General features: G+C 37.1%; 1 protein-coding gene across 1 annotated transcript; it reads right to left on the bottom strand.

Moving 5' to 3' along the window:
* Nucleotides 1-9,253: 9,253 nt before the first annotated feature.
* LOC105518664 (hyaluronidase-4-like) lies at nt 9,254-22,854 on the bottom strand. The gene is made up of 3 exons (XM_011951741.1): nt 21,934-22,854; nt 17,242-17,331; nt 9,254-9,664 (listed from the first exon to the last, which is right to left on the bottom strand). Exons 1-3 carry the CDS (start codon nt 22,852-22,854, stop codon nt 9,254-9,256), a joined length of 1,422 nt encoding a protein of 473 aa, XP_011807131.1.
* Nucleotides 22,855-24,933: the final 2,079 nt, after the last annotated feature.

Below are 24,933 nucleotides of genomic sequence, written 5' to 3'. Positions count from 1 at the left end.
AAACTATCGAAACTGGAAGATGGCCAAATAGGAACAGCTCCAGTCTGCAGCTCCCAGCGTGATTGACACAGAAGACGGGTGATTTCTGCATTTCCAACTGAGGTACCTGGTTCATCTCATTGGGACTGGTTGGACAGTGGGTGCAGTCCACGGAGGGTGAGCTGAAGCAGGGCAGAGTGTTGCCTCACCAGGAAAGCACAAAGGATTGGGGGATTTCCCTTTCCTAGCCAAGGGAAGCTGTGACAAGTATCTGGAAAAACAGGACACTCCTGCCCAAATACTGTGCTTTTCCCAAGGTCTTAGCTGTCAGGCCTCTGAGCCCAAGCTAAGCCATCATATCCCCCATATCCCCTGTGACCTGCACGTATGCATCTAGATGGCCTGAAGCAATTGAAGATCCACAAAGGAAGTGAAAATAGCCTTAACTGATGACATTCCACCATTGTGATTTGTTTCTGCCCCACGTTAACTGATAAATGTACTTTGTAATCTCCCCCACCCTTAAGAAGGTTTTTGTAATTCTCCCCACCCTTGAGAATGTACTTTGTGAGATCCACCCCCTGCCCACAAAACATTGCTCCTAACTCCACCGCCTATCCCAAAACCTGTAAGAACTAATGATAATCCCACCACCCTTTGCGGACTCTCTTTTCGGACTCAGCCTGCCTGCACCCTGGTGAAACAAACAGCCCTGTTGCTCACACAAAGCCTGTTGGGTGGTCTCTTCACATGGATGCATGAGACATTAGCAACCTGCAGACAAGGTGATTCTCTCCCATGCCTGGCTCAGTGGGTCCAACGTCCACAGAGCCTTGCTCACTGCTAGTGCAGCAGTCTGAGATTGACCTGTGAGAAGGCAACCTGGCTGGGGGAGGGGCATCTGCCACTGCTGAGGCTTGAGAAGGTAAACAAAGCAGCCAGGAAACGTGAACTGGGCGGAGCCCACTGCAGCACAACAAGGCCTACTGCCTCTAGACTCCACCTCTGTGGGCAGGACATAGCTCAAAAAAAGGCAGTAGACAACTTCTGCAGACTTAAATGTCCCTATCTGACAGCTCTGAAGAGAGCAGTGGTTCTCCCAGCACTGTGTTTGAGCTCTGAACACAGACAGATTGCCTCCTCAAGTGGGTCCCTGACCCCCATGTAGCCTATCTGGGAGACACCTCCCAGTAGAGGTGGACAGACACCTCATATAGGCGGCTGCCCCTCTGGGACGAAGCTTCTGGAGAAAGGATCAGGCAGCAATATTTGCTGTTCTGCAGCCCCCGCTGGTAATATCCAGGCAAACAGGGTCTGGAGTGAAACTCCAGCAAACTGCAACAGACCTGCAGCTGAGGGACCTGACTGTTAGAAGGAAAACAAACAGAAAGGAATAACATCAACATCAAGAAAAAGGTCATCTACACCAAAACCCCATCTGTAGGTCACCAACATCAAAGACCAAAGGTAGATAAAACCACAAAGATGGGGAGAAACCAGAGCAGAAAAGCTGAAAATTCTAAAAATCAGAGCACCTCTTCTCCTCTAAAGGATCGCAGCTCCTCGCCAGCAACTGAACAAAGCTGGATGGAGAATAACTTTGGCGAGTTGACAGAAGTAGGCGTCAGAAGGTCAGTAATAACAAACGTCTCTGAGCTAAAGGAGGGTGTTTGAACCCATTGCAAGGAAGCTAAAAACTTTGAAAAAAGACTAGATGAATGGCTAACTAGAATAAACAGTGTGGAGAAGACCTTAAATGACCTGATGGAGCTGAAAACCGTGGCACGAGAACTTTGCAACACATGCACAAGCTTCAATAGCCAATTTGATCAAGTGAAAGAAAGGGTATCAGTGATTGAAGATCAAATTAGTGAAATAAAGTAAGAAGACAAGAATAAAAAAAATGAACAAAGCCTCCAATAAATATGGGACTATGTGAAAAAAAACAAATCTATGTTTGTTTGGTGTACCTGAAAGTGATGTGGAGAATGGAACCAAGCTGGAAAACAGTCTTCAGGATATTATCCAGGAGAACTTCCCCAACCTAGCAAGGCAGGCCAATATTCAAATTCAGGAAAAACAGAGAACAGCACAAAGATACTCCTCGAGAAGAGCAATCCCAAGACACATAATTGTCAGATTCACCAAGGTTGAAATGAAGGAAAAAGTGTTAAGGACAGCCAGAGAGAAAGGTCGAGTTTCCAACAAAGAGAAGTTTGTTGGAACTCTAACAAACTTCAGACTAACAGTGGATCTCTCAGCAGAAACGCTATAAGCCAGAAGAGAGTGGGGGCCAATATTCAACATTCTTAAAGAAAAGAATTTTCAACCCAGAATTTCATATCCAGCCAAACTAAGCTTCATAAGTGAAGGAGAAATAAAATCCTTTACAGACAAGCAAATGTTAAGAGATTTTGTCACAACCAGCCTGCCTTACAAGAGCTCCTGAAGGAAGCACTAAACATGAAAAGAAACGAGTACCAGCCACTGCAAAAACACGCCAAATTGTAAAGACCACTGATGCTATGAAGAAACTGCATCAATCAATGGGCAAAATAACCAGCTAACATCATAATGACAGGCTCAAATTCACTCATAACAATATTAACCTTAAATGCAAATGGGCTAAATGCCCCAATTAAAAGACACAGACTGGCAAATTTGATAAAGAGTCAAAATCCATCAGTATGCTGTATTCAGGAGATCCATCTCATGTGCAAAGATGCACATAAGCTCAAAATAAAGGGATGGAGGAAGATCTACCAAGCAAATGGAAAGCAAAAAAAAAGTAGGGGTTTCAATCCTAGTCTCTGATAAAACAGACTTTAAACCAACAAAGATCAAAAGAGACAAAGAATGCCATTACATAGTAGTAAAGGGATCAATTCAACAATAAAAGCTAACTATCCTAAATACATATGCATCCAATAAAGGAGCACCCAGATTCATAAAGCAAGTCCTTAGAGACCTACAAAGAGACTTAGACTCCCACACAATAATAATGGTATGATTGCATGCCTAGAAAACCCTAAAGAATCCTCCAAAAAGCTCCTAGAGTTGTTAAAAGGATTCAGCAAAGTTTCTGGATACAAAATTAATGTACACAAATCAGTAGCTCTCCTATAAACCAACAGCAATCAAGCCGAGAATCAAATCAAGAACTCAACCCCTTTTACAATAGCTGCAAAAAAAAAAAAAATTAAAAAACTTAGAAATATACCTAAGGAGGTGAAAGACCTCTACAAGGAAAATTACAAAACACTGCTGAAAGAAATCATAGATGCCACAAACAAAAAGAAACACATTCTGTGCTCATGGTATTGTGGAAATGACCATACTGCCAAAAGCAATCTACAAACTCAATGCAATTCCCATCAAAATACCACCATAATTCTTCATAGAACTAGAGAAAAAGAATCCTAAAATTCATACAGGACCAAAAAAGAGCCCACATAGCCAAAGACAGACTAAGCAAAAAGAACAAACCTGGAGCATTATATTACCTGATTTCAAACTATACTATAAGGCCATAGTCACCAAAACAGCATAATACTGATATAAAAATAGGCACATAGACCAATGAAACAGAATAGAGAACCCAGAAATAAACCCAAATACTTATAGTCAGCTTATATTTGACAAAGCAAACAAAAACATGAAGTGGGGAAAGGACACCCTTTTCAACAAATGATGCTGGGATAATTGGCAAGTCACAAGTAGGAAAATAAAACTGTATCCTCATCTCTCACTTTATACAAAAATCAACTTAAGATGAATCAAGGACTTAAATCTAAGATGTGAAACTATAAAAATTCCAGAAGATAACATTGGAAAAATCCTCCTAGACATTGACTTAAGCAAGGATTTCATGACCAAGAACCCAAAAGCAAATGCATGAAAAAACAAAGATAAATTGGTGGAACTTAATTAAACTAAAGATCTTTTGCGTGGCAAAAGGAACAGTCAGCAGAGTAAACAGACAACCCACAGAGTGGGAGAAAATCTTAAAAATCTATACATCAGAGAAAGGACTAATATCCCGAATCTACAACAAACTCAAAAAAATTAGCAAGAAAAACACAATCTCATCAAAAAGTGGGCTAACGACATGAATAAACAATTATCAAAAGAAGATATACACGGGCCATCAAACATATGAAAAAACGTTCAATATCACTAATGATGAGGGAAATGCAAATCAAAACCACTATGTGATACCACCTTACTCCTGCAAGAATGGCCAAAATCAAAAAATAATGGAGGTCCGTGTGAATGTGGTGAAAGGGAACACTTCTACACTGCTGATGGGAATGTAACCTAGTATAACCACTATGGAAAGCAGTGTGGAGATTCCTTAAAGAACAAAAGTAGAACTACCATTTGATCCAGCAACCCCAACACGGGGGATCTAGTCAGAGGAAAAGAAGTCATTGCACGTGTATACTTACAGGAGCACAATTCACAGTTGCAAATATGTGGAACCAACCCAAAAGCCCATCAATCAACAAGTGGATAAAGAAATTGTGGTATTTATATATGATGGAATACTCAGTCTTGAAAAGGAATGAACTAATGGCATTCGCAACAACCTGGAGGGGATTAGAGACTATTACTCTAAGTGAAATAACTCAGGAATGGAAAGACAAACATGTATGTTCTCATTCAAAAGTGGGAACTGAGCTATGAGTGTGCAAAGGTATAAGAATGACATAATAGGCTTGGCGCGGTGGCTCACACCTGTAATCCCAGCACTTTGGGAGGCCGAGGCAGGCAGATCACCAAGTCAGTAGATTTAGACCATCCTGGCTAACACGATGAAACCCCATCTCTACTAAAAACACAAAAAAATTAGCTGGGCACTGTGGCGGGAGCCCATAGTCCCAGCTACTCCGGAGGCTGAGGCAAGAGAATGATGTGATCCCGGGAGGCGGAGCTTGCAGTGAGCCTAGATGGCGCCACTGCACTCCAGCCTGAGAGGCAGAGCGAGACTCCGTCTCAAAAAAAAAAAAAAAGAATACAAATTGGGTTCAGTGATTATAGCTCGGGTGATGGGAGCACCAAAATCTCACAAATCACCACTAAAGAACTTAACTCATGTAACCAAATACCACCTGTTTCTCAAAAACATATGGAAATTTAAAAAAAATAAGAAAGAAAAAGAAAGTTACTTTAGATGTATGAGCTGCTCCCTCCATTAGAAAGAGAAACTCTAATATTCAAAAAATGGAAATGGGTGGAGGCCAAATTATCAGATCAAGGAAAATATTTATTTCAACATGGCAGAACCAGTTTGACCATTTAACTTACCAGAACATGTAGAGTGGCAAGCAGTAGAGACATTTGACCCCAAGACATTTAAGTAAAGAGAAAGCTCTTCCTATACAGGTTCAGAGTCTGTATGTTGAACCAAATATAAAAGCAGACCTAAAATGAATATATCTGGATCTTTCCAGTGGGCATGGAAGGAAAAAAAAAAGGATAGGCTGCTCAACCCAGGAAAGAATTACACTCCTTTTCCATGATAATTTTCTACTTATTTTGATCATAATTATGGGGGGGTCCTACTAATCTGCCTGGTTTCTACTCATCTGCTACAGATGCACTCTTACTTGTCAGTATGTCCCAACCACTTTCAGAATCTACAGTCCATCCTTTCATTCAATGAAATAATCTGTTGAGTAAATATGCCCAACAAATGTATGGGTGGTGGGGGGTGCAAAAATCCCTATGACAGATTTTTCAATTACTCTGGTCCTTTATAAATATAAACGGACGACCAAAGATCACAAAACATTTGATACAGACCAAAAGTATAAAGGAAATTAACAAAGGGAACATTCTATTCTCAAAGGAAATGGAATAGAATAAAATGTATAACAATAGAAACAATTTTCAAAAATCTAATTAATAGCCTCAGAGAGATTTAAGAAGCTGTTGAACCAAACCAAAATAAGAGCACTGTAACAAAGGAGCAATCATACTACACACACAAAAAAAGGGTTCTTTGAAATTAAAACAAATATCAAAATATGGTGGTGTCTCAGTTCATTTAGCATTGCTACAGTCAAATACCCGAGGCTGGGTAATTTATAAAGAAAAGATGCAGGCTGGGAAGTTCCAGATCATGGCCCTGGTTTCTGGTGAGGGCTTTCATGCTGCATTATAACATGGTAGAGAAGGTCAAAGGGGAAGCAGACATGCATGAAGAGGCAAAACTCAAGGGGTTGTCTGGCTTTAAAACAACCCACAGTCAAGGGAACTCATTCCCTCCTATGAGAACTAATCTAGTCTTGCCAGAGCAAGAACTCAGTACAAAAACAATGCCACTAAGCCCTTTATGAGGGATCCATTTCCATGATCCAAACACCTCCCATTAGGCGTCACCTCCCAATACCACCACATTTGGGATCAAATTTCAACGTGAGTTTTGGTGGGGACTAACAAATCATAGCCAAACCATTGCAAGTGCAGAACAAACTAGTATTCTAGAAAAAGAGGTGAGCAAATCCATACCACAAGGCAAAAAAGACAAAGACTTAGAAATGTGAGAGGAAAGCAATACAGGGTTCAGATGTAGAAAATTCAAGATCTATCTAATAGTAATTTTATAACTGAACAGTGTAAATTAGCTAACTATTTGAAAAAAAAAATTGAAAGCAAACTATCTTGAGACAAAGATGAGAGTCTAAATTAGAAGATAAAGTCAAAAGACTTTGTAAAGAATGTCTCCAATATAAAAATAGCCATGACATGAATCTACTAAAGACCAGAAAGACTGATTATAACATACTGCTTGTGAAATGAAGACATAAGTTCCTTCTGATTCAAAAAATTGTGGGTCGTATGGAAGAGTAAGAGACTGGGAAAAATAAGTGTCCCATGAAAAACTTTACGTCCAGATAAAGAGTGCTGTGTTTTTTTATTTTTACTTTTTTAACAATAATGGGAGATAAGAAACAATACTGCCTTAAAGAGCAGACAAAAGTGTCATTTTTCAGGTAATTCGGGACAGAAATAAGCCCTCTTTGGGTTTGTAACAGATATTACCTATCATCTTAGAAGATAGGTTTTATTTGCTAAAGTGAGCTGTGGTATTTATAAGATGACATTTTGCTTACAGGTGTACCTTTTACTAATTTCTCTTGAAAAAATTATCATAGGCATAGGAAGAGTTCAAATTTTGATTTTTTTATTTTAGAAAAAAATATTTGTCTTAGCATAAGACATAATTGATGACACTCATTTTTATGACACCATTGACAAAGTATTATAGTCTGGAAGCCCAAAATTATTCAAGTTAAAATAAGCTACAACAAAACTGAATGCTTTTCATGATCCGTTTTTAACTTGAGAAGATTTTTTTTTTTTTACAAATTAAAATTTTGAAGACTCCATTACAATAAGTGTGGCAGTTTCTTTGGTTTTAGTTTCTTTCATCTGCTATCAAAATTCAGTGAAATAAAATTCAATAATCTTTTCTTATTTAGTAAAAGTTAAATGATTATCTATGGGTAATAGGATTGCAGTGTTTCCTAATTTTTTCTATGTATATATGTATATTTTCTTTTTTTCTTTCATCTACCTTGAATCAGAACTTATGCCCTGATTATTTTGAAGGCACTGTAAGGTTAAACAGTGCCCTGATATGTATCCTGTCTTTGAGGTATTCATTGACTGTTGGACAAAACTGGCTATGCCTCTCATTCTTTTCTTATTTTCGTCATCTTCAAGATGTTAATAATATTATTAATATTGCCCACTTTATTTAGAGTTCATTGAATATCAAAACCCTGACATAATAATTTTTGAAGAACTTATCATCACTGTAAGGATAAAAGTAGCCATTTTTTTTTTTTTTTCTCTTATAAAGTCTTAATACCAACTTTACTCATTGTAAAACATGTCATGCCTGGGCACAAGAATCTAATTACTCAAAGTACAGCCTTACTGGAGCAAGACACCAATAAAATAGGAAAACTTATCAAATAGCCCACAATTTAGTTTACTATATTTCGCTGCCCCTTAAACTTTTACTTATCCCCAAAAATGAATGAATAATGAATGAATGCACCAGCAAATGAATCAAAATAGGAGTTCAAGTGTGATCTGCCTATCAAAGCTCTATATGTATGCCAGCATGAAATATATGTGGATGTGCAATATTTGGAAGGCCTCAGACTGGGAAATATCTTCCCTAAACCAAGGGGAGAAATAGCATTGAGGACATTATAGTATCTTTTGAGTCTTTATGATAGAAGATGATCTAGATTACAACCAGATCAGTTAAGTGACCACGTGAACTACATGCATTGAAAACTGATGAACTACTTAGATACAGACCAACAAGTATCACATAAAAGGATTTCTCATATAAATTCTATTTTATGGGAGTCTAATACAATTTATCTTCTGATATTGATGATTGCTAAATTAATTTCCAAGGGTGCTGGTGATACCTGGATAAAGTTGAACCCTCACAGCATTCATATAGATTCGCTTTCACCCACATAACTTAGCATCCTGTGATCACTTATAACATTTATGGATCCCCAATTACTGGAGCGTAAACAGCAATTTGCTTTTGCATTTGCTATTCCCTATTCCGAGAATGTATTTCCCAGGACATATTTGTGACTGCTCCTGCCTTCAAGACATCTCATCAGAGAGGCTTTGACTCTCTTATATTTCCAGTGTTCCCTCAAACTCCCTAATCCTTTTACCCCTCATTATTATTCTCCAGAGCACTTGCAACCACCAAATATATGTGTGTTTGTTAGTGTATTGGGTTAAAAAAAATTTTCTTTTGAGACAGAGTCTCACTTTGTCACTCAGACTAGAGTGCAGTCAGTCACACAATCATAGTTCCCCACAGCTTTGAACTCCTGGGCTCAATGATCCTCCCACTTCAGCCTGCAAAGTAGCTGGGACTACAGTCTACACCACCACACTCAGCTATTTTTTACATTTTTTGTAGAAATGGGATATTGCTATGTTGTCCAGACTTGTTTATTGCTTATTTATCATTGTTCATTTTCCCACAAGTATTTAAGCTCCCCAAGAGCAGGTATATTCACTTTCTTTTCCCTATTGCCTTGCATGAGGTAAACACCCAGTAAATAATTGCCGTATCAATGAATGGCATCAATGACTACCTTTTATATTTTTATTTTTTACTTTAAAGTCAATACATATTTTGGGAGAGGCTTGAGGTTGAAAAAAATCAACACTTGCTACTGTTTAGTATTTCAGGGAAAAATTGGCATTGTAGTAAGGGCTAAAAATTTTTTAGCAGAATCACAGGAAAAGCCATGCTGAGAAAAACTAATAAATTGAAGTTAACAGTAGGAGCCTTATTCATCTCTCTTAGGAGATCTGAAGACTGATCCTGACAAGATGGTCCATGCCAGCCGTAATAGCAGTGACACACAAATCCATTCTTCATGTCTGTTATTGTCTTCTGTTTATTGTGTTCAGAAATGATGAATCTGAAACTCTTGTTTAGAATATATTTCTTACCACTGCTTTCAGGCATATGCAGATAGAAGGAGGACTCAGGTATTTTTCGAATACATCTGCCATGATTGTTACATAGACTCTGACTGCAGAGCTTGGCTGCAGAGGTCACATTCACAGCATAACGGCCCAAAGGCCCTTGGATAGATTGTTGCATAGATAAGCAGTTCTCCTGTAGGAAAAACAGAAATCTACTTAAAGCACTCTCAAAGTGTGATTCCATTATCCAGGAAGTATTAATGCCTGAAGTTTTGTATTTGGTAAGGCTGAGGAGGAAGAGCATTTCTGTGGATTAACTATTTAAAGGAGGGACTAAGCCTTTATAGGGTCATTTGAGTATGAGCCATGCCTTTAATTGGGAAGACTATGAACCAACCAAATTCATACCATTTCCAGGTGAAGATGATCTCACAGTGTCCCAGTAGAGACTGGTCTTTGATGTAAAGACATATTTGTAGTAATACTTTTAAAAGATATCATTAATATGGGAATGGCTTGTTAAAATTTAACTTTACTTGTGAAACATTTTCAATGCTGATACTCAATATATTTTAACATTAGGTCAGATTTTTCAAAAACTACCAAGTCATCCTATTCTTCTCTCTACCTCTGATGAGATAACAATTCTCCTAAAGTTGATGAGTTCTCATCCACATTTTTATAACTTTACTAGGGGTGTGTGCATGTGTAATTATGAACAAGAGGGGGTATTATTTTGTGCTTTTTAATCATTTACATACATATATCATGTAGGATATTTTTGCAACTCGCTTTTTGAACTTAACATTTTCCATTTTTTATGTTGATACATGTAGCATTTTTCATTTTAATTGCTGTTCAGTATTTCATAATAAAAATATAGCATACTTTACTTGTCCATCAGTCAGTTTTTAGGAGGTAGAATACAAAAGATCATTATTTACACGAAATGCTAGTATTACTTGTACATTGTATATAGGGTCCAATGATAGTAGGTAAGAATGTCTTCCCACAAGTCTACCATTGGGTGTTTCATTGATGTGTCCATAGCATTAGGCTTTAACTTTAGGACACTTTCTGTACATTAATGATCATATTGTGCAGTTAGGATGGGCAAACCTAATTGAAATGATATTATCAGCTAACCCAGAAGAGCCTGGCTGAAATCTTGATAAATGTCTGCCTTGATGCACACAGGTAGGACAATGGAAAAATTCTAGTAAATTAATTAGTAACATAAATTGAGTTTTCTATTAGCATTTAATTATTTATTTTATCAATATTTAAACTAATGCATAATTAAAAACCAATTAAGCTTAGAACAGTGGGATATTTTCTCAGTGAGAGGAGGCCCCAGAACTGTCACTCCATCTGGTAAAGATTTGGGACATTCAAATTGAAAGTCATAAGGCAGAATAAAGCTCTTAATTGACAGGTAGTTGAACAAGGCCAGCACTTTGGCAATAGTAAATTCTGAATATCATGTAAGCAATATTATTTGTTACAGACACATTCAATCTGGGGCAGTCTCATACTATATTTAGAAACACACACTGTTTTTAGTCAGGACAAGACTCTTTGTCTGAGGCATCTGAGGAGGTTTCTAAAAAAGACACAGTAAAACAAAACAGGTAAACAATTGAAGCAAAGGAAAGAAGGGAAAAGGATGGCTGGGAAGGAAAAAAGAGGAAGGACAAAAAAGCAACCAAGAAAGACAAAGGTCGGGAGGAGTCAAATGAAGACAACATAGAACACTGGCAAATATAATCAACTTCAACTTGGGCTTTCCCTGTTCTGTCACAGCCGTCCTCCTTGAAATACCTTCTTCACTTAGCTTCCAGAACATCACATCCCTGTTTTGTCCCCAACCTCACTAGATGTTCCTTCTCAGTCTTCTTTACTGACTCCTGTTCATCTTTCCTACATTTAATACTGGAGTGCCCCGGCTTAAATCTTAGACCTCTTCTCTTCTATAGCTGTACTATTTCACTGAATAAACTCATCCCATCTCATTATTTTAAATACAATCCCCAAATGTGTATCACCCAGATCTTATCCCTGAATTGATTATATACCCACCTATTTACTTGACATCTCTACCTGGATGTCTTACAAGCATTTCAAACTTAACGTACTCCAACATAATCTACTGACCCTCTTCTCAGAGTTCCCCATCTCAGCATAAGCCAACTTCCTCTTTCCAGTGCCTCAGGAGCAAAACCTTGGAGTTATTCATCACTCCTTTCCCCCCTTACAGTTAATCCATCAGCAAGTCCTTTTCAGTCTACCTTCAAAATATATCCAGAATTTAACCCTTGCAACCATTCTGTTTCAGGTCACTAATAGCTCTCACCCGGATGATTGCCTCCCAACTAGTCTCACACAATCTGTTCTAAATACAGTAAGCATACATATGTTTCTTTCTATAATTAAGTAAAATAGGAATCAATAATAAAAGTAGACACAAAAATCCTAGATTTTTACAGATTAAAAATACCCTCTCAAGTAGCAATTTGGTCCAAAAGGAAATTTTTTAAATTACAATTTCAAATTAATTAGAAAAATAAAAACAACTGGAATACTACATGTTAAAATGTGTTAATACATCCAAAGTAATTTTCAACGTCAATGCCTAGTCATAAGTGCTTTTGTTTACTGGGCGATCCAATTATCAAAGCAGAAACAAGGCATTTTGGCATTGGCTTTCACCTGGACTCCCATTCAGCTATACAGCAGTGTGCACTAGTAGCTGATGGGGTGCTGCGTGGCACGCTTTCCACTTAAGCTTTTTTCTATGCTTCCTGTTCCCCCAACTCTCTGCATCTTCTCAGTCACTTTTCCACTCTTAGAAGCTCCACCTTAGTGGCTACCTGCTTCATTGAATCAGTGCATTTCCTATCTCTGTCTCATTATCAGAAGCTGGTCACCAATTTCCTAGAACCCAGCAAGTGATATTCTACCTATTATGGCAAACTTTCTTGGCTTTCAGTGTATCTGGAGCATTCACTAAATTTCTAAAATTAGCTTCTAATTTTAAATCTTTATCCAAAGAAATGTGCACCTTTTTGTGGAAGTTTATCTTCTACTCTGTCTTTGGATCTGAATGAAATGTCCTAACATTTTAAAGCATGCTAATACTAGATGCAAAAATAACACTTTTTATTGCAACAGCTTTGATTATTTAACATAGAGGAATAGAATAATAAATTAAACAACCATTCAATTCAAGAAGTTAGAAAAATAATTTTTTAGAAAGCAATCTCATGAAAAGAAATAATAAAGTTAAAAGTATAAATTTATGAATTAGAAAATTGAATTGATAAAGAGTAGGTCTTCAAAAAAAGAAAACCATCAAACATTCATATCTGACAAGCCTAACTAATCAAAAAAGGAAGAGTCATGATTGATTGATTGATTAAGTGGCTGAACTCAGTCTCCAATTCATTGACAATGCATAGCTTGAAGCATCTACCCATTGTTTCACCCTTTGTGACATGGCTGGTTCTTGAGGCACAGTCAGCCCTCATCATAAAACTATTACGTGTGACTATATCCACCCTAAACAAAGATACTCCCAGATTACCAGAAACCAAGGACAAAGGCCAGATCTCTCTTTGGGAAAAGCCAGATTCTTTATAACCCATTATCTCTCCATCTCACTACCTCCTCTTCTATTTTACTATGAAAGTTTTGATTATATCAACCTTAATTATTGCTTCTAGAGTTGGATTTATCAGCCTTTTGGATGTGATTCCATGACTATTTCAGCTGCTCTAAGGAAAGATGATCTGTATTTAAAGATTTATATCAGGAATCTAAAAGAAAATTTTGCCTATGTGACAGCTTGGATTTAATCAGACCATCCCAAATACATGCTTTGATCAGGGGAAACTTGTTAAACCATTTATATGTAATGTGGTCAAAAAAAGACAGGAACTTTACATATAATTTATAAAAATGTGATATACCACATAAACAGAATGAAAAATAAAAATCATGTGATCATCTTACTAGATGCAGAAAAAGCATTTTTTGAAAATTTAACACCCCTTCACAGTAAAAACTCTTACAACAATAGGAATAGAAAGAACGCATCACAACATATAAAGGCCATATATGACAAGCCCATAGCTAACATCATAGTCAATGATGAAAAGTTGAAAGCTTTTTCTCTAAGATCAGAAATAACACAAGGATACTCACTCTAATCATTTCTCTTTTATTCATTTTAGTTTAATTATTTTTCTTTAAGAGATGGAGTCTGTCACCCAGGCTGAAGTGCAGTAGAACAATCATAGTCCATTACAGCTTTGAAATCCTGGGTTCAAGTCATTCTCCTGCTGTAGCCTCCTGAGAAGCTAGGACTACAAGCACACACCAACACACCTGGCTAGTTTTTTCTTTTTTACTTTTTGTAGAGATAGGGTCTCATTATGTTGCCCAGGCTGGGTTTGAACTCGTGGCCTCAAGCAATGCTCCTGCCTCAGCTTCCCAAAGTACTGGGATTATAGGCATGAGCCATCTCATCCAGCCAACTCTGACCACTTCTATTCAACATAGTACTAGAAGTCCCAGCTAGAGCAATTAGGCAAGAAATAAAAATGAATCTGAATTTAAAATTATCCCTGTTGCAGATGATATAATTCTATACATAGAAAACCCTAAAAACTACAAAAAATGTCGTAAGTAATAAAGAAATTCAGTAAGGTTGCAGTATACAAAATCAACATATACAAATTAATTGAATTTCTATTCATTAATAGTGAGCCATCTGAAAAGGAAACTAAGAAAACAATTCCATTTACAATACCATTAAAAATAATAAAATCCTTAGGAATAAACTTAACCAAAAAAGTGAAAGACTTATACATTGAAAACTACATAATATTGATAAAAGGCGTTAAAGTAGACATAAATAAAAGATAACCTATGTTTATGGACAGAAAAACTTAATATTGTTAAAATGTCCACACTGCCCAAAGTGATCTGCAGGTTCAATGCTATCCCCATCAAAATCCCAATGGCAATTTTTACAGAAATAGAAAACAAAAAACTAAACTTTATATGGAACCACAAAAGACCCAGAAGAGCCAAAGTAACTTTCAGAAAGAACAAAACTGGAGGCTTCACATTTCCTCATTTAAAAATACATTACAATTCTACAATAAATAAAACACTATGTTACTGGTATAAAGGAAGATATACAAGTCACAGGAACAGAATAGAGAGGCCAGAAGTAAACCCAAACATATATGATCATCTGATGTTTGACAAGAGTGCCAAGGACACAACAGAGAAAGGATAGTCTCTTCCACAGATGGAGCTGGGAAAACTAGATATCCGTACGCCCAGAAACGAAATTGGATCCCTATCTTACACTACACACAAAAGTCAATTCAAACTGGACTAAAGACTTACTTAACATTAGATCAAATACTCTAAAATGCCTAAAAGAAAACACACGGGGAATGCTTCTTGACACTGGTCTTGGCAATTATTTCTTAGACATGACACCAAAAGGAAAGGCAACAAAAACAAACATGGACAAATGGGACGCATCAAACAGAAAAGCTTTTGCACAGCAAAAGAAACAGCAGTGTGACGAGATAACCTATAGAATAGTAGAAATATTTCCAAACCATATATCTGATAGAGGTCAATATCCAAAATATATAAGGAACTTCTATGACTCAGCAAAAAATCCACATAACCCAATCAAAAATTAAGCAAAGGACCTGAACAAACATTTCTCCAAAGAAGACATACAAAGGGCGAATATGTATATGAAAAGATGCTCAAAATCATTAATTATCGGGGAAATGTAAATCAAAACAATGAGCTGTCACCTCACACCTGTTAGGATGGGTATAATTTAAAAAATAAAAGATAACAAGTGTTGAAGTTGTAGAGAAATGGGAACCCCCAAAGCCTGTTGATGGGAATGTTAAATTGTACAACAGCTATGGAAAACAGTATGGAAATTCCTCAAAAAATTCTAACTGTAACTACTATGTGATTCAGTATATATGCATATACACTTCTGGATATATAAAAGAAGTGAAATTGCAATCTCAAAGAGATGTCTGCATTCCCATGTATATTGCAGCACTATTCACAATAGCCAAGAAATGGAAACAATCCAAGTGTCTGTTGACAGATAAATGAATAAAGATAATTCACTATATACATACAATGAAATATTAGTCAGCCTTTTAAAAGAAGGAAATAATGTCATTTATAACAACCAGATGAACCTGGGGGGCATTATTCTATGTGAACTAAGGCAGTCACAGGACAAATGCTACATGATTGTATTTACAAGGTATCTAAAATAGTAAACTCGTAGAAGCAGAGAATATAGTAATAGTTGTAAGGGGCTGAGGGTGGGAGAAATAGGAAGTTGTTCTTTAAAGGTTGCAACATTTCAGTTATGCTAGATAAATAAGTTAGGGATATGCTAGTTCAGTTACACTAAATAAATAAGTTCGAGAGATCTCCTGTACAACATAGTGTCTATAGTTAACAATATATTAAGCAATCCAAAATTTAAGAGGGTAGATTTCATATTAAGTGTTCTTATAAGAAAAGAACAGAATAGATTGCTAATTTTTTTTTTTTTTGACATGGAGTTTCACTCTTGTTGCCCAAGCTGGGGATGCAATGGCGTGATCTCGGCTCACGGCAACCTCTGCCTCCCTGGTTCAAGCGATACTCCTGCCTCAGCCTCCTGAGTAGCTGGGATTACAGGCATGCCCCACTACACCCAGCTAATTTTGTATATTTAGTAGAGACAGGGTTTCTCCATGTTGGTCAGGCTAGTTTCAAACTCCCGACCTCAGGTGATTCACCCGCCTCGGCCTCCCAAAGTGCTGGGATTACAGGTGTGAGCCACCGCGCCCAGCCAGAACAGAGTAGATTGTTAATAAACCTTTATATACAAATAGATTTTTCTCCCACATGCATTTCTATAATAGGTAATCAGCAAAGTAAATAATCATTTTGGGGCTAGGTACAGTGGCTCACACCTGTAATCCCAAGATTTTAGGAGGCCGAGGTGGGCTGATAGCTTGAGGCCCGGAGTTTGAGACCAGCCTGGCCAACATAACGAAACCCTGTCTCTACTAAAAATACAAAAAATAAGCCAGGCATGGTGGCACATGCCTGTAGTCCCAGCTAGTCAAGAGGCTGAGTCACGAGAATCCCTTGTACCTGGGAGACAGGGGTTGCAGTGAGCCGAGATTGCGCGACTACACTCCAGCCTGGGTGACAGAGTGAGACTGCCTCACCAAAAAAAAAAAAAAAAAAAGAAGAAAGAATTATTTATCATTTTTGGAGCATCTGCCCTCCTTAGTGCAAATGAAATAATTTTTCATTTTTAAAATTTATTATTTTTTGTTTGTCACATATGCATTATGCCATGTAATCTACCAAAATCCTGCAGAGGAGGTTTTATTTTAGTCTAGTTTTTTAGTTGGAGAAGCTGAGACTCAGAAATGTTAATTAACATGCTCAAAATTACACCACTAGGACATAAACATCAGTTTCTCACTTAGCTGTCTGATTAGAATGATTGCGCTCTTTCTACCCTTCTACTAAAAACAATGGCTGGTATGGAGTAGGTGCTCAATGTTAGACCCTGTACTTTTAGAATTTCACTAAGGTCAAGCAAGCAGATAATCAGCAACCATTTGACTCTGATGCGAAAAAAAATTTTTTTTAAACCAATCTCAAAAGTGTATTCAAGTTGCTGACAGAGAAATCATTGCTTACCTTTGAAGCAGAATATTCATATCCTCCCCACAATATTATTCCCGCTGCCCCCAATGCAGCACTTTCACCAATTGTATGCACTAAGTCCTCCTAGAAAAGAGAGGTATCAGGAGTAGTTTCCACCAAGTCAAATTTTGTCACTGATAATGCAATAATAAGACTCAACCCCTCAACTGTGGTAAGGAACACATTAATAATGATATCTTTGTTTCTAAAACAAAGGACTATACCACAGGGTAAATACTGCATGATCTCAGATAGAATCTGAAAAAGTTGATCTCACGGAAGTAGAGAGTAGAATGGTGATTACCCGAGGCTGAGGTGGTTAGGAGGGAGAGGGGATTGAGGAGATGTTGGTTAAATAACATATAATTACAATTAGATAGGAGGAATAAGTTCAAGAAATCTATTGTATAGCATGGTGTCTATAGGTAAGGACAATATATTGTATTCTTGAAAAATGCTAAGAGAGTGGATATTAAGTGTTCTTAAAAATAGCTGTGAGGTCATGAATTTGTTAATTAGCTAGATTTAACCATTCTACAATGTATATGTACCTCAAAACATTATGTTGTATATGATAAATACACACTACAATTGTATATGTTGATTAAAATATAAATTTTAATACACAGAAAAAAAGCATTTCTTTTAAATAAAGCTATCATACAAAACAATAAAACAAAAGACTATAGCAGAATTGGAAAAGGTGATACTGCCTTGGATTCTTACATTTACTTGAGAAATATTTGCAAGGTTCCAGGCAATATTCTAAACACTGAGAATATAAAAATGAAATAGATTTCAATTCCTGTTCTTGAAGGAATGCTTTTTAGTCTAATGGTTGAGACAGACATATAAACAAGTGACTATAATATAATAAGATAATTTTTATATTAGTAGTACTCACAAGGCATATATAAATTAGAAGTGCTTAATACTTCATGGAAGAGTCTGGGAAGGCTTCCTTGAACAGGTTAAATTTCAGATGACTCTTGCGAATGAGAATCAGTAGACTCTTGAGAATGAGTATGAATTCACAAGACAGTCTAGAGAGAGCTGAGTTTTATATCCACAAGGAAGAATAAGAGCAGAGACTCAGATCCAGGCAAAATCACAGTTCATCCGGAGAACTCCCAGCACTTCCTTGTGGTAAAGCGTACAGAATTTCGTAAGAACATACGAATTTCTATGTATAAACAGAATCCAAATACAAACATAAAAATGCTGTTTTAAAGTGTTAAGACAACTGGCCAGGCGCAGTGGCTCACGCCTGTAATCTCAGCACTTTGGAAGCCCAAGGCAGACAGATCACTTGAGGTGAGTAGTTCGAGACCAGGCTGGCCAACATGGTGAAACCCTATCTCTACTAAAAATAAAAAAATAGCCAGTCATGGTGGTGCCTGCCTGTAATCCCAGCTACTTGGGAGGCTGAGGCAGGAGAGTCTCTTGAATTCAGGAGGCAGAGGCTGCAGTGAGCCAAGATCCTGCCACTGAACTCCAGCCTGGGTGACAGGGTGAGACTCCATCTCAAATAAATAAATAAATGCAAAAATTTAGTGCTGGAAAGACACAAATTTGCAACTTTGATTCTTTTTTCTTTTTGCGTATAAAGAATGCATTGGAGGCCAGGCATGGTGGGTAATCCCAACACTTTGGGAGGCTGAGGTGGGTGGATCACCTGAGGTGAGGAGTTCGAGACCAGCCTGATTAACATCGTGAAACCCCATCTCTACTAAAACTACAAAAATTAGCCAGCGTGGTGGCACATGCCTATAATCCCATCTACTTGGGAGGCTGAGGCAGGAGAATCACTTGAACCAGGGAGGCAGAGTTTGCAGTGAGCCGAGATCGCACCATTGCACTCCAGCCTGAGCGACAGAGCGAGACTCCATCTCAAAAAAAAGAAAGGAATGCATTGGAGGGGAAAGTCAAGATAGTACAGGCAGGAACACCAATTAGGAGGTGATAGAAATTGTTCGGTGAGAAATGATGATGCCTCAACAAAGGCAGTGTCAGTCCTTGTAAAGCAGAGGGAACAGATTGAAGAGTTATTTGGAAATAAAGATGGGTAAGTTTTAGTTACCTATTGGATAATGGAGAGAGGAGAAGGGAGGCAGCCAAGTGACTTTCAAATTGGGTGACTATGTAGATTACAGTTCACCAAGATAAGAAACTGAGGATGTTATGCTAATGAATATAGGCCAAGAGCAAAGAAGTAGGAAATAGGGAGAGATGGGAGATAAAGGGGATGACAGATGGAGCAATCTGCATTCTTTTCTCTCCTGCAAGGTATGGAGAGTCAGAGATCCAGTGCAAAGGTGGAGTGCTCACAGACTGCAATGAGTAAATTGTCACGCCACCGTAAGCTTTCCTGCATGGTAGGAAGGTTTCAGCAATACTGGTATGTATGTTCTGCAATTTGTCTAAGCAATACAACAAGAAATGAAATCATTCTTCCATTATACTGACTAGTATCACATGCTTTAAACCTAAATGTAGTCACTTATTTTAATTGAGACACTCCTGAAGGCAAATACCAACCAGAACTGGTTTTTAAAAACTGCATTGGAAAGTTATGTTACTTAGACCAAAGGTGAGAAAAACCCATACTGTTTTTTGATATGTGATACATGGAAGGCAACAGGAAAGCATTAAAACAATTTAATATAATGCTCAGGTGATTCTATATATTTTGGTGAGTAAAGAATGCAGTCTATTGATTTCTAAAGTAGAGCTCAGAGGTGATACGTAACCTATAATTTACTTTAAAAGTCTAATGTACCCACAAAAATTAAAGATAAAAAAGATTAAAAAGCCTAATAGCACAAAAAATAGGAAAGCAATGAAAAGCTTTTATGAAAATGTGGCTCATCTCATTCTCCCGTTTTCTCTCAAGGTGAACTCTTTGACTGCATGAATTATTATTATTTTCTACTGTTATTACTAATAACATGTAATTCCTGACACAATGTAGGCACTCAAGAATTTCTGAATGAATAAATGTAACTCAGGTTTTTTTCTGAAAAGGATTTAAGAAAGAAAAACGATTTGAGAAAGCTGGCATCACTTGAGGAATATCTTAGCAAGAAGACTTTGGTAGGCATGACTGATATCCTAAAATACCTGGACAACTGGCTTTTGAAAGAAGGATTTGATGTATTCTATGTTGCACCAGAAGGTAGAATTAGAACTAGTGGTATGAAGTTAGTAGGAGACAAAGTAGATTAAATATACTCAAAAACTTTCTAGGAATTAATATTTCCCCCAGATGGCAGTTTTCCTTCTAATGTAAGAAGTGCCCCCATCAAAAAGTGTTAAAGTAGAGGCAGGATGAGAAAGGGTTTTTATTTGGGTAGGAGATGGGTTAAGCGCCCATGAGATTCTTCCAAATTTTTGTCATAATGTTATAATTCTTTTCCTTCTAAACTTATTGAATGATACTGAGTAATCCTGCAAGGTCAAGTCTAATTAATAATATTTGGATTTTGTTCTGAAATATTTAGGAAAGAATTGCTACTGCTTTTCAATGGTTTTAAATGGCCTTATCTCAAACCTAAATGGTCTACACAAGCTGTGTATTGTCTATACAACAGCTTTGCTTCTGTGTTGGGTACTGCCATAAAGAATTGTTGGCTGTCAGGTGTGGATGGAGATTTGAGGGTTTTCTTATCTAGCCACCCATCCAATGATTGAATGCTTAGGATAATGTCCTATGTGACAATCTAGTTAAAGTTTGAACACTTGCCATGTCTTCAAACTTATTATCTTCTACACAAGCTCATCCCCACATCTATAGGCTTCCGGCTTTGTGTTCAGTCTAAAGACAGTATCTGTCTCCTTATATAAACCAGTTTTAATGCCTTGACAATAACTACTAGATTGCACTGTAGACTCTTAAAGACAAAATCAAGAGAATCTATGTAATTTTTTCAGTTAGTCTAGCTAATTAAAACATACAAATGTAATATAATGAGAAATGTAGCTGGTTAATAATTTACCCCAAGCTCTATGTTGTACGTTTTTGATTTGGAAAATTGCCTTTTCATATTAAAAAGTTCGTTCTAGGCCGGCTGTGGTGGCTCACGCCTGTAATCCTCGCACTTTGGGAGGCCTAGGTGGGCAGATCACGGGATCAGGAGATGGAGACCGTCCTGGTTAATATGGTGAAACCCCGTCTCTACTAAAAATACAACAACAAAAAAATTAGCCAGGCGTGGTGGCGAGCGCCTGAAGTCCCAGCTACTCGGGAGGCTGAGGCAGGAGAATGGCTGAATCTAGGGGGTGGAGCTTGCAGCGAGCCAAGATCGCGCCACTGCACTCCAGCCTGGGCGACAGAGCGAGACTCCTTCTTAAAAACAAAATAAAAAATAAGTTAGTTCTAAAATTTCTCTCTGATTAAAATTACTCTGTTACATTATTTAAATCAAGTTTAACATCTGTTCTGTAGGAAACTCCTGTGAATGCTAAGCTGGTAAGAGCCATTATCCAAAAGTGTTAAGTGCACATGTAATTGTCAGTGACATTTTTCAGCGCTGAGTTGACATTTGAAGAAATATGCATGCTTAATAAGAGAATAGCATTGTATTGCTAAGGGAAAATAAATATCCTAAAACACTTATATGGAGGTTTTATACAGTTATTCTACAAAATTTCCATTTTTTTAAAAAAAAAGTAAGTGCTTTTCCTTACCTGTGACAGAGCTTCAGTACTATGCAAATAAAATGGTCTGGAAAAAATAAAAACTGGCAAAACATAGTCATGTCTAGCCATTTCAGCAATCCTCATGGCTTCTGTCACCCGATAATGAACAAATTTCAAAGCATTTAAGCTTGACTTCAGTATTTTATCCAAATATATTGAAGGATAAAGCGCTGCGCTTTTTTCCCACAGCCACAGAAGTTGGTCATTGCGGAGAATTTCATCATTCGGACAATTACCTGTGTACGTCTCTGGATTTATTCTGTAATCATAATTGTAGCAGTCTGGGTAGAGATAAAAGCCCCATAAACATTTTGGTCTCGTTTCTAAAGCCAATGTGAGAGTAATGTCCATGACATTTTTTCCAGCATTTTCAAATTCCTCTCGGGCAACTGTTTCCACTTTCATTTCCGACCAATAAGGATGATGGCTTCTAGTGAAGGCTAAAGAGTGGTTTTTATATATTATTCTGCTGCCCCGATTTCTATCCCATTGGGGTTTCCAACTTTCCCAGTCAATAACAACAAGCCCTTCTGATCTCCACCAAGGGACAGCTTCTCCAATGTCATCAGCAGCTTTCCTAAGATGTTCAGGAAGGCTCATGTTCTGCGGTATTCCTCCATTAAAGGATTTTCCATCTTGAGAGAAGTAAGGGTAATACCCTAATTCATTTGGATAAATTATGGCAATTTTTGACCCACTCTGAGTCTCTAAAGGATTTGATATAATGTTAAATACTTGAAGATTTATATTCACGTTGAAGAAAGGCATACAGTACATTGTCGGGGCTGCCCAGAAAATGCTGAAAGGCTGGCTCTCGATCACCGGAGGCATTGCTGGTTTGAGGGCTGCCTGAGTTAACAGGATAAAGAGCGGCAGCACTCTTAACCACGCCACCCATGGGTTACACATGGCTTGAAGTTTTCAGCATTACAGCAGTCTCCTTAAAAATAATAAGCAAAATATCATACATAATGGAGTCAAATGTCCCTTAAGTTTTGTGGTATATAGTGAATAGACCAAATATTTTAAAACATCTTTCAGGTTTATTAATATGTAGGCCAATATAGATATTATAGTCTATAAATGGATATTATAGGCCAATGTAGTTTCATCTGAACAAGGGAGGATGAGTGAAGCTTTTTTTTTTTTTTCACTTGAAATGTGAAAAAAAAAATCTAGTCAATAAAAACTATAAAAAGTTTCACACATTCGTCAGCTATGCAAACTCTAGCTGCTAGCCATTCTGGTTTTAATTTCCTACGATTCTGAATACACTAACCCAAACCTTCTTGTACTGACAAGCCTTCGCTGGCTCTAAGAGGAACTAGAAAAGAAAGTCTGAGTGGATTGTCATGTCTCCTTATTGATTACTCACAAAGTGACTCCAAGAACATGCCCACTTGAAAATTAACAAATATTGGAATTTTAACTAATATTAAATAGAACAAAAAGAAATAACTAACTGTACTAACAGTAATACTTTACATGCAATTTAAAATGCACTGGCCTCAAATATTTGTTTATAAAACAGAGAGCAGTTACTCTTGGAACCAGCATAGGCTGAAATAAAAAAAAAACAAGTAGAAATTTAATTACCCTTTGTTGATTATGGATTTTGGTGCTATCATCTTCTCTTAGGTATATAAACAAGCCTAAAATCCTATTAGTTCTTGAACTCCAGTGGTTTTCCTATAAAGAAACTGGATTGTATATTCAGCAGTTAAACCCTAAATAAACTTCTTCTCTTTAGGCCCCTCTAACTAGTCCGTTGGGACAAAAACTGCCAAAGAATCTTCCCAGAATATGACTATCTAATAGCTGATGCATTCCAGCCAACAAGATCTCATCCTGAAAGCAATATGGTTGCAGTTACATATCAAAATTATCTTATCATATGGATATTTTTAAATAAAGGAATTTATTTTAAACAGATGTTTCTGTGATATAATTAAACTCAGTTTCTTTTTAAGAGTCATACATTGTTTCTCATGTAGTTCTTGGTGTCTTCATTTAATGTACTAAATTCAGGAAAGACACCAACCAAAATTGTATGCTAACTCTCACAACATAGCACCCCAAGTTCGTAAAGAAACTTGAGTAAGTCATAGGCTTTCTGTACACTGAATTTTTAAGTTAACAAATGTGAATGATAATTTACTCTTTTAAATAAACTGGATATTACTGAGACAATTGCCTTCATGTGGAGTGTGTATTATAGCACCAGATGAATCTCTAAGCTATCAGAGATGGTTTCTCTCCCATCACACTTCTCCAATCATGGGATCTTAATTTGACTCCCATTCACCCACAAAAATATAAAAGCAAATCTTCTTCATTCTTTATTTGTTGTTGAGGAAAAATGTAAGAATATCTACTCTCCATAAATATTATCCCTTACCTCCCTCTGGTCATGACTGCACATTGGTTATACATGCCTAATAAACTGACACCCTTGGGAAACAAAACACCTTTTTAAAATGTCATATCACAATAAATTTTTTAGAGTCAAAGGACCTAAAAATACAAAATATCATGCTTTAGTAAAATACAGTTACAAATGTCCTCTTCTAGGAGGTTTTCATTATGTTTTCCACGTATATAAATGATACACAATCATCTATTTTTGTAGCTAACCTATGGAAAAATTATTTTGGCATTATTTTGGTCCCTAGTCTACATTTTATAACAAACTTCTACTACAGTAACAAACATGCATTATAATTGTATGCATTTTTAAATATAATGAATTCTTTTTTTGTTTGTTTTTTTCTTTTTCTTTTTTTATTTTTTATTATACTTTAAGTTCTGGGGTACATGTGCATAACGTGCAGGTGTGTTACATATGTATACTTGTGCCATGTTGGTGTGCTGCACCCATCAACTCGTCAGCACCCATCAACTCGTCATTTACATCATGTATAACTCCCCATGCAATCCCTCCCCCCACCCCCTCCCCATGATAGGCCCCAGTGTGTGATGTTCCCCTTC

The sequence above is a fragment of the Colobus angolensis genome, unplaced genomic scaffold, assembly GCF_000951035.1.
Source record: "Colobus angolensis palliatus isolate OR3802 unplaced genomic scaffold, Cang.pa_1.0 Scaffold326, whole genome shotgun sequence".
Lineage (NCBI taxonomy): Eukaryota > Metazoa > Chordata > Mammalia > Primates > Cercopithecidae > Colobus > Colobus angolensis.
The sequence above is the reverse complement of the archived record's forward strand: the minus strand, read 5'-3'. Positions and strand labels throughout refer to the sequence as shown.

Coding starts and splice junctions, on each gene's coding strand:
- LOC105518664 (XM_011951741.1), bottom strand. CDS start 22,854: ATGTGTAACCCATGGGTGGCGTGGTTAAGAGTGCTGCCGCTCTTTATC. Junction 17,332..21,933: donor GTACTGAAGCTCTGTCACAG/GTAAGGAAAAGC, acceptor TCTCTTTTCTAG/GAGGACTTAGTGCATACAAT. Junction 9,665..17,241: donor ATGAATATTCTGCTTCAAAG/GTAAGCAATGAT, acceptor TTTTTCCTACAG/GAGAACTGCTTATCTATGCA.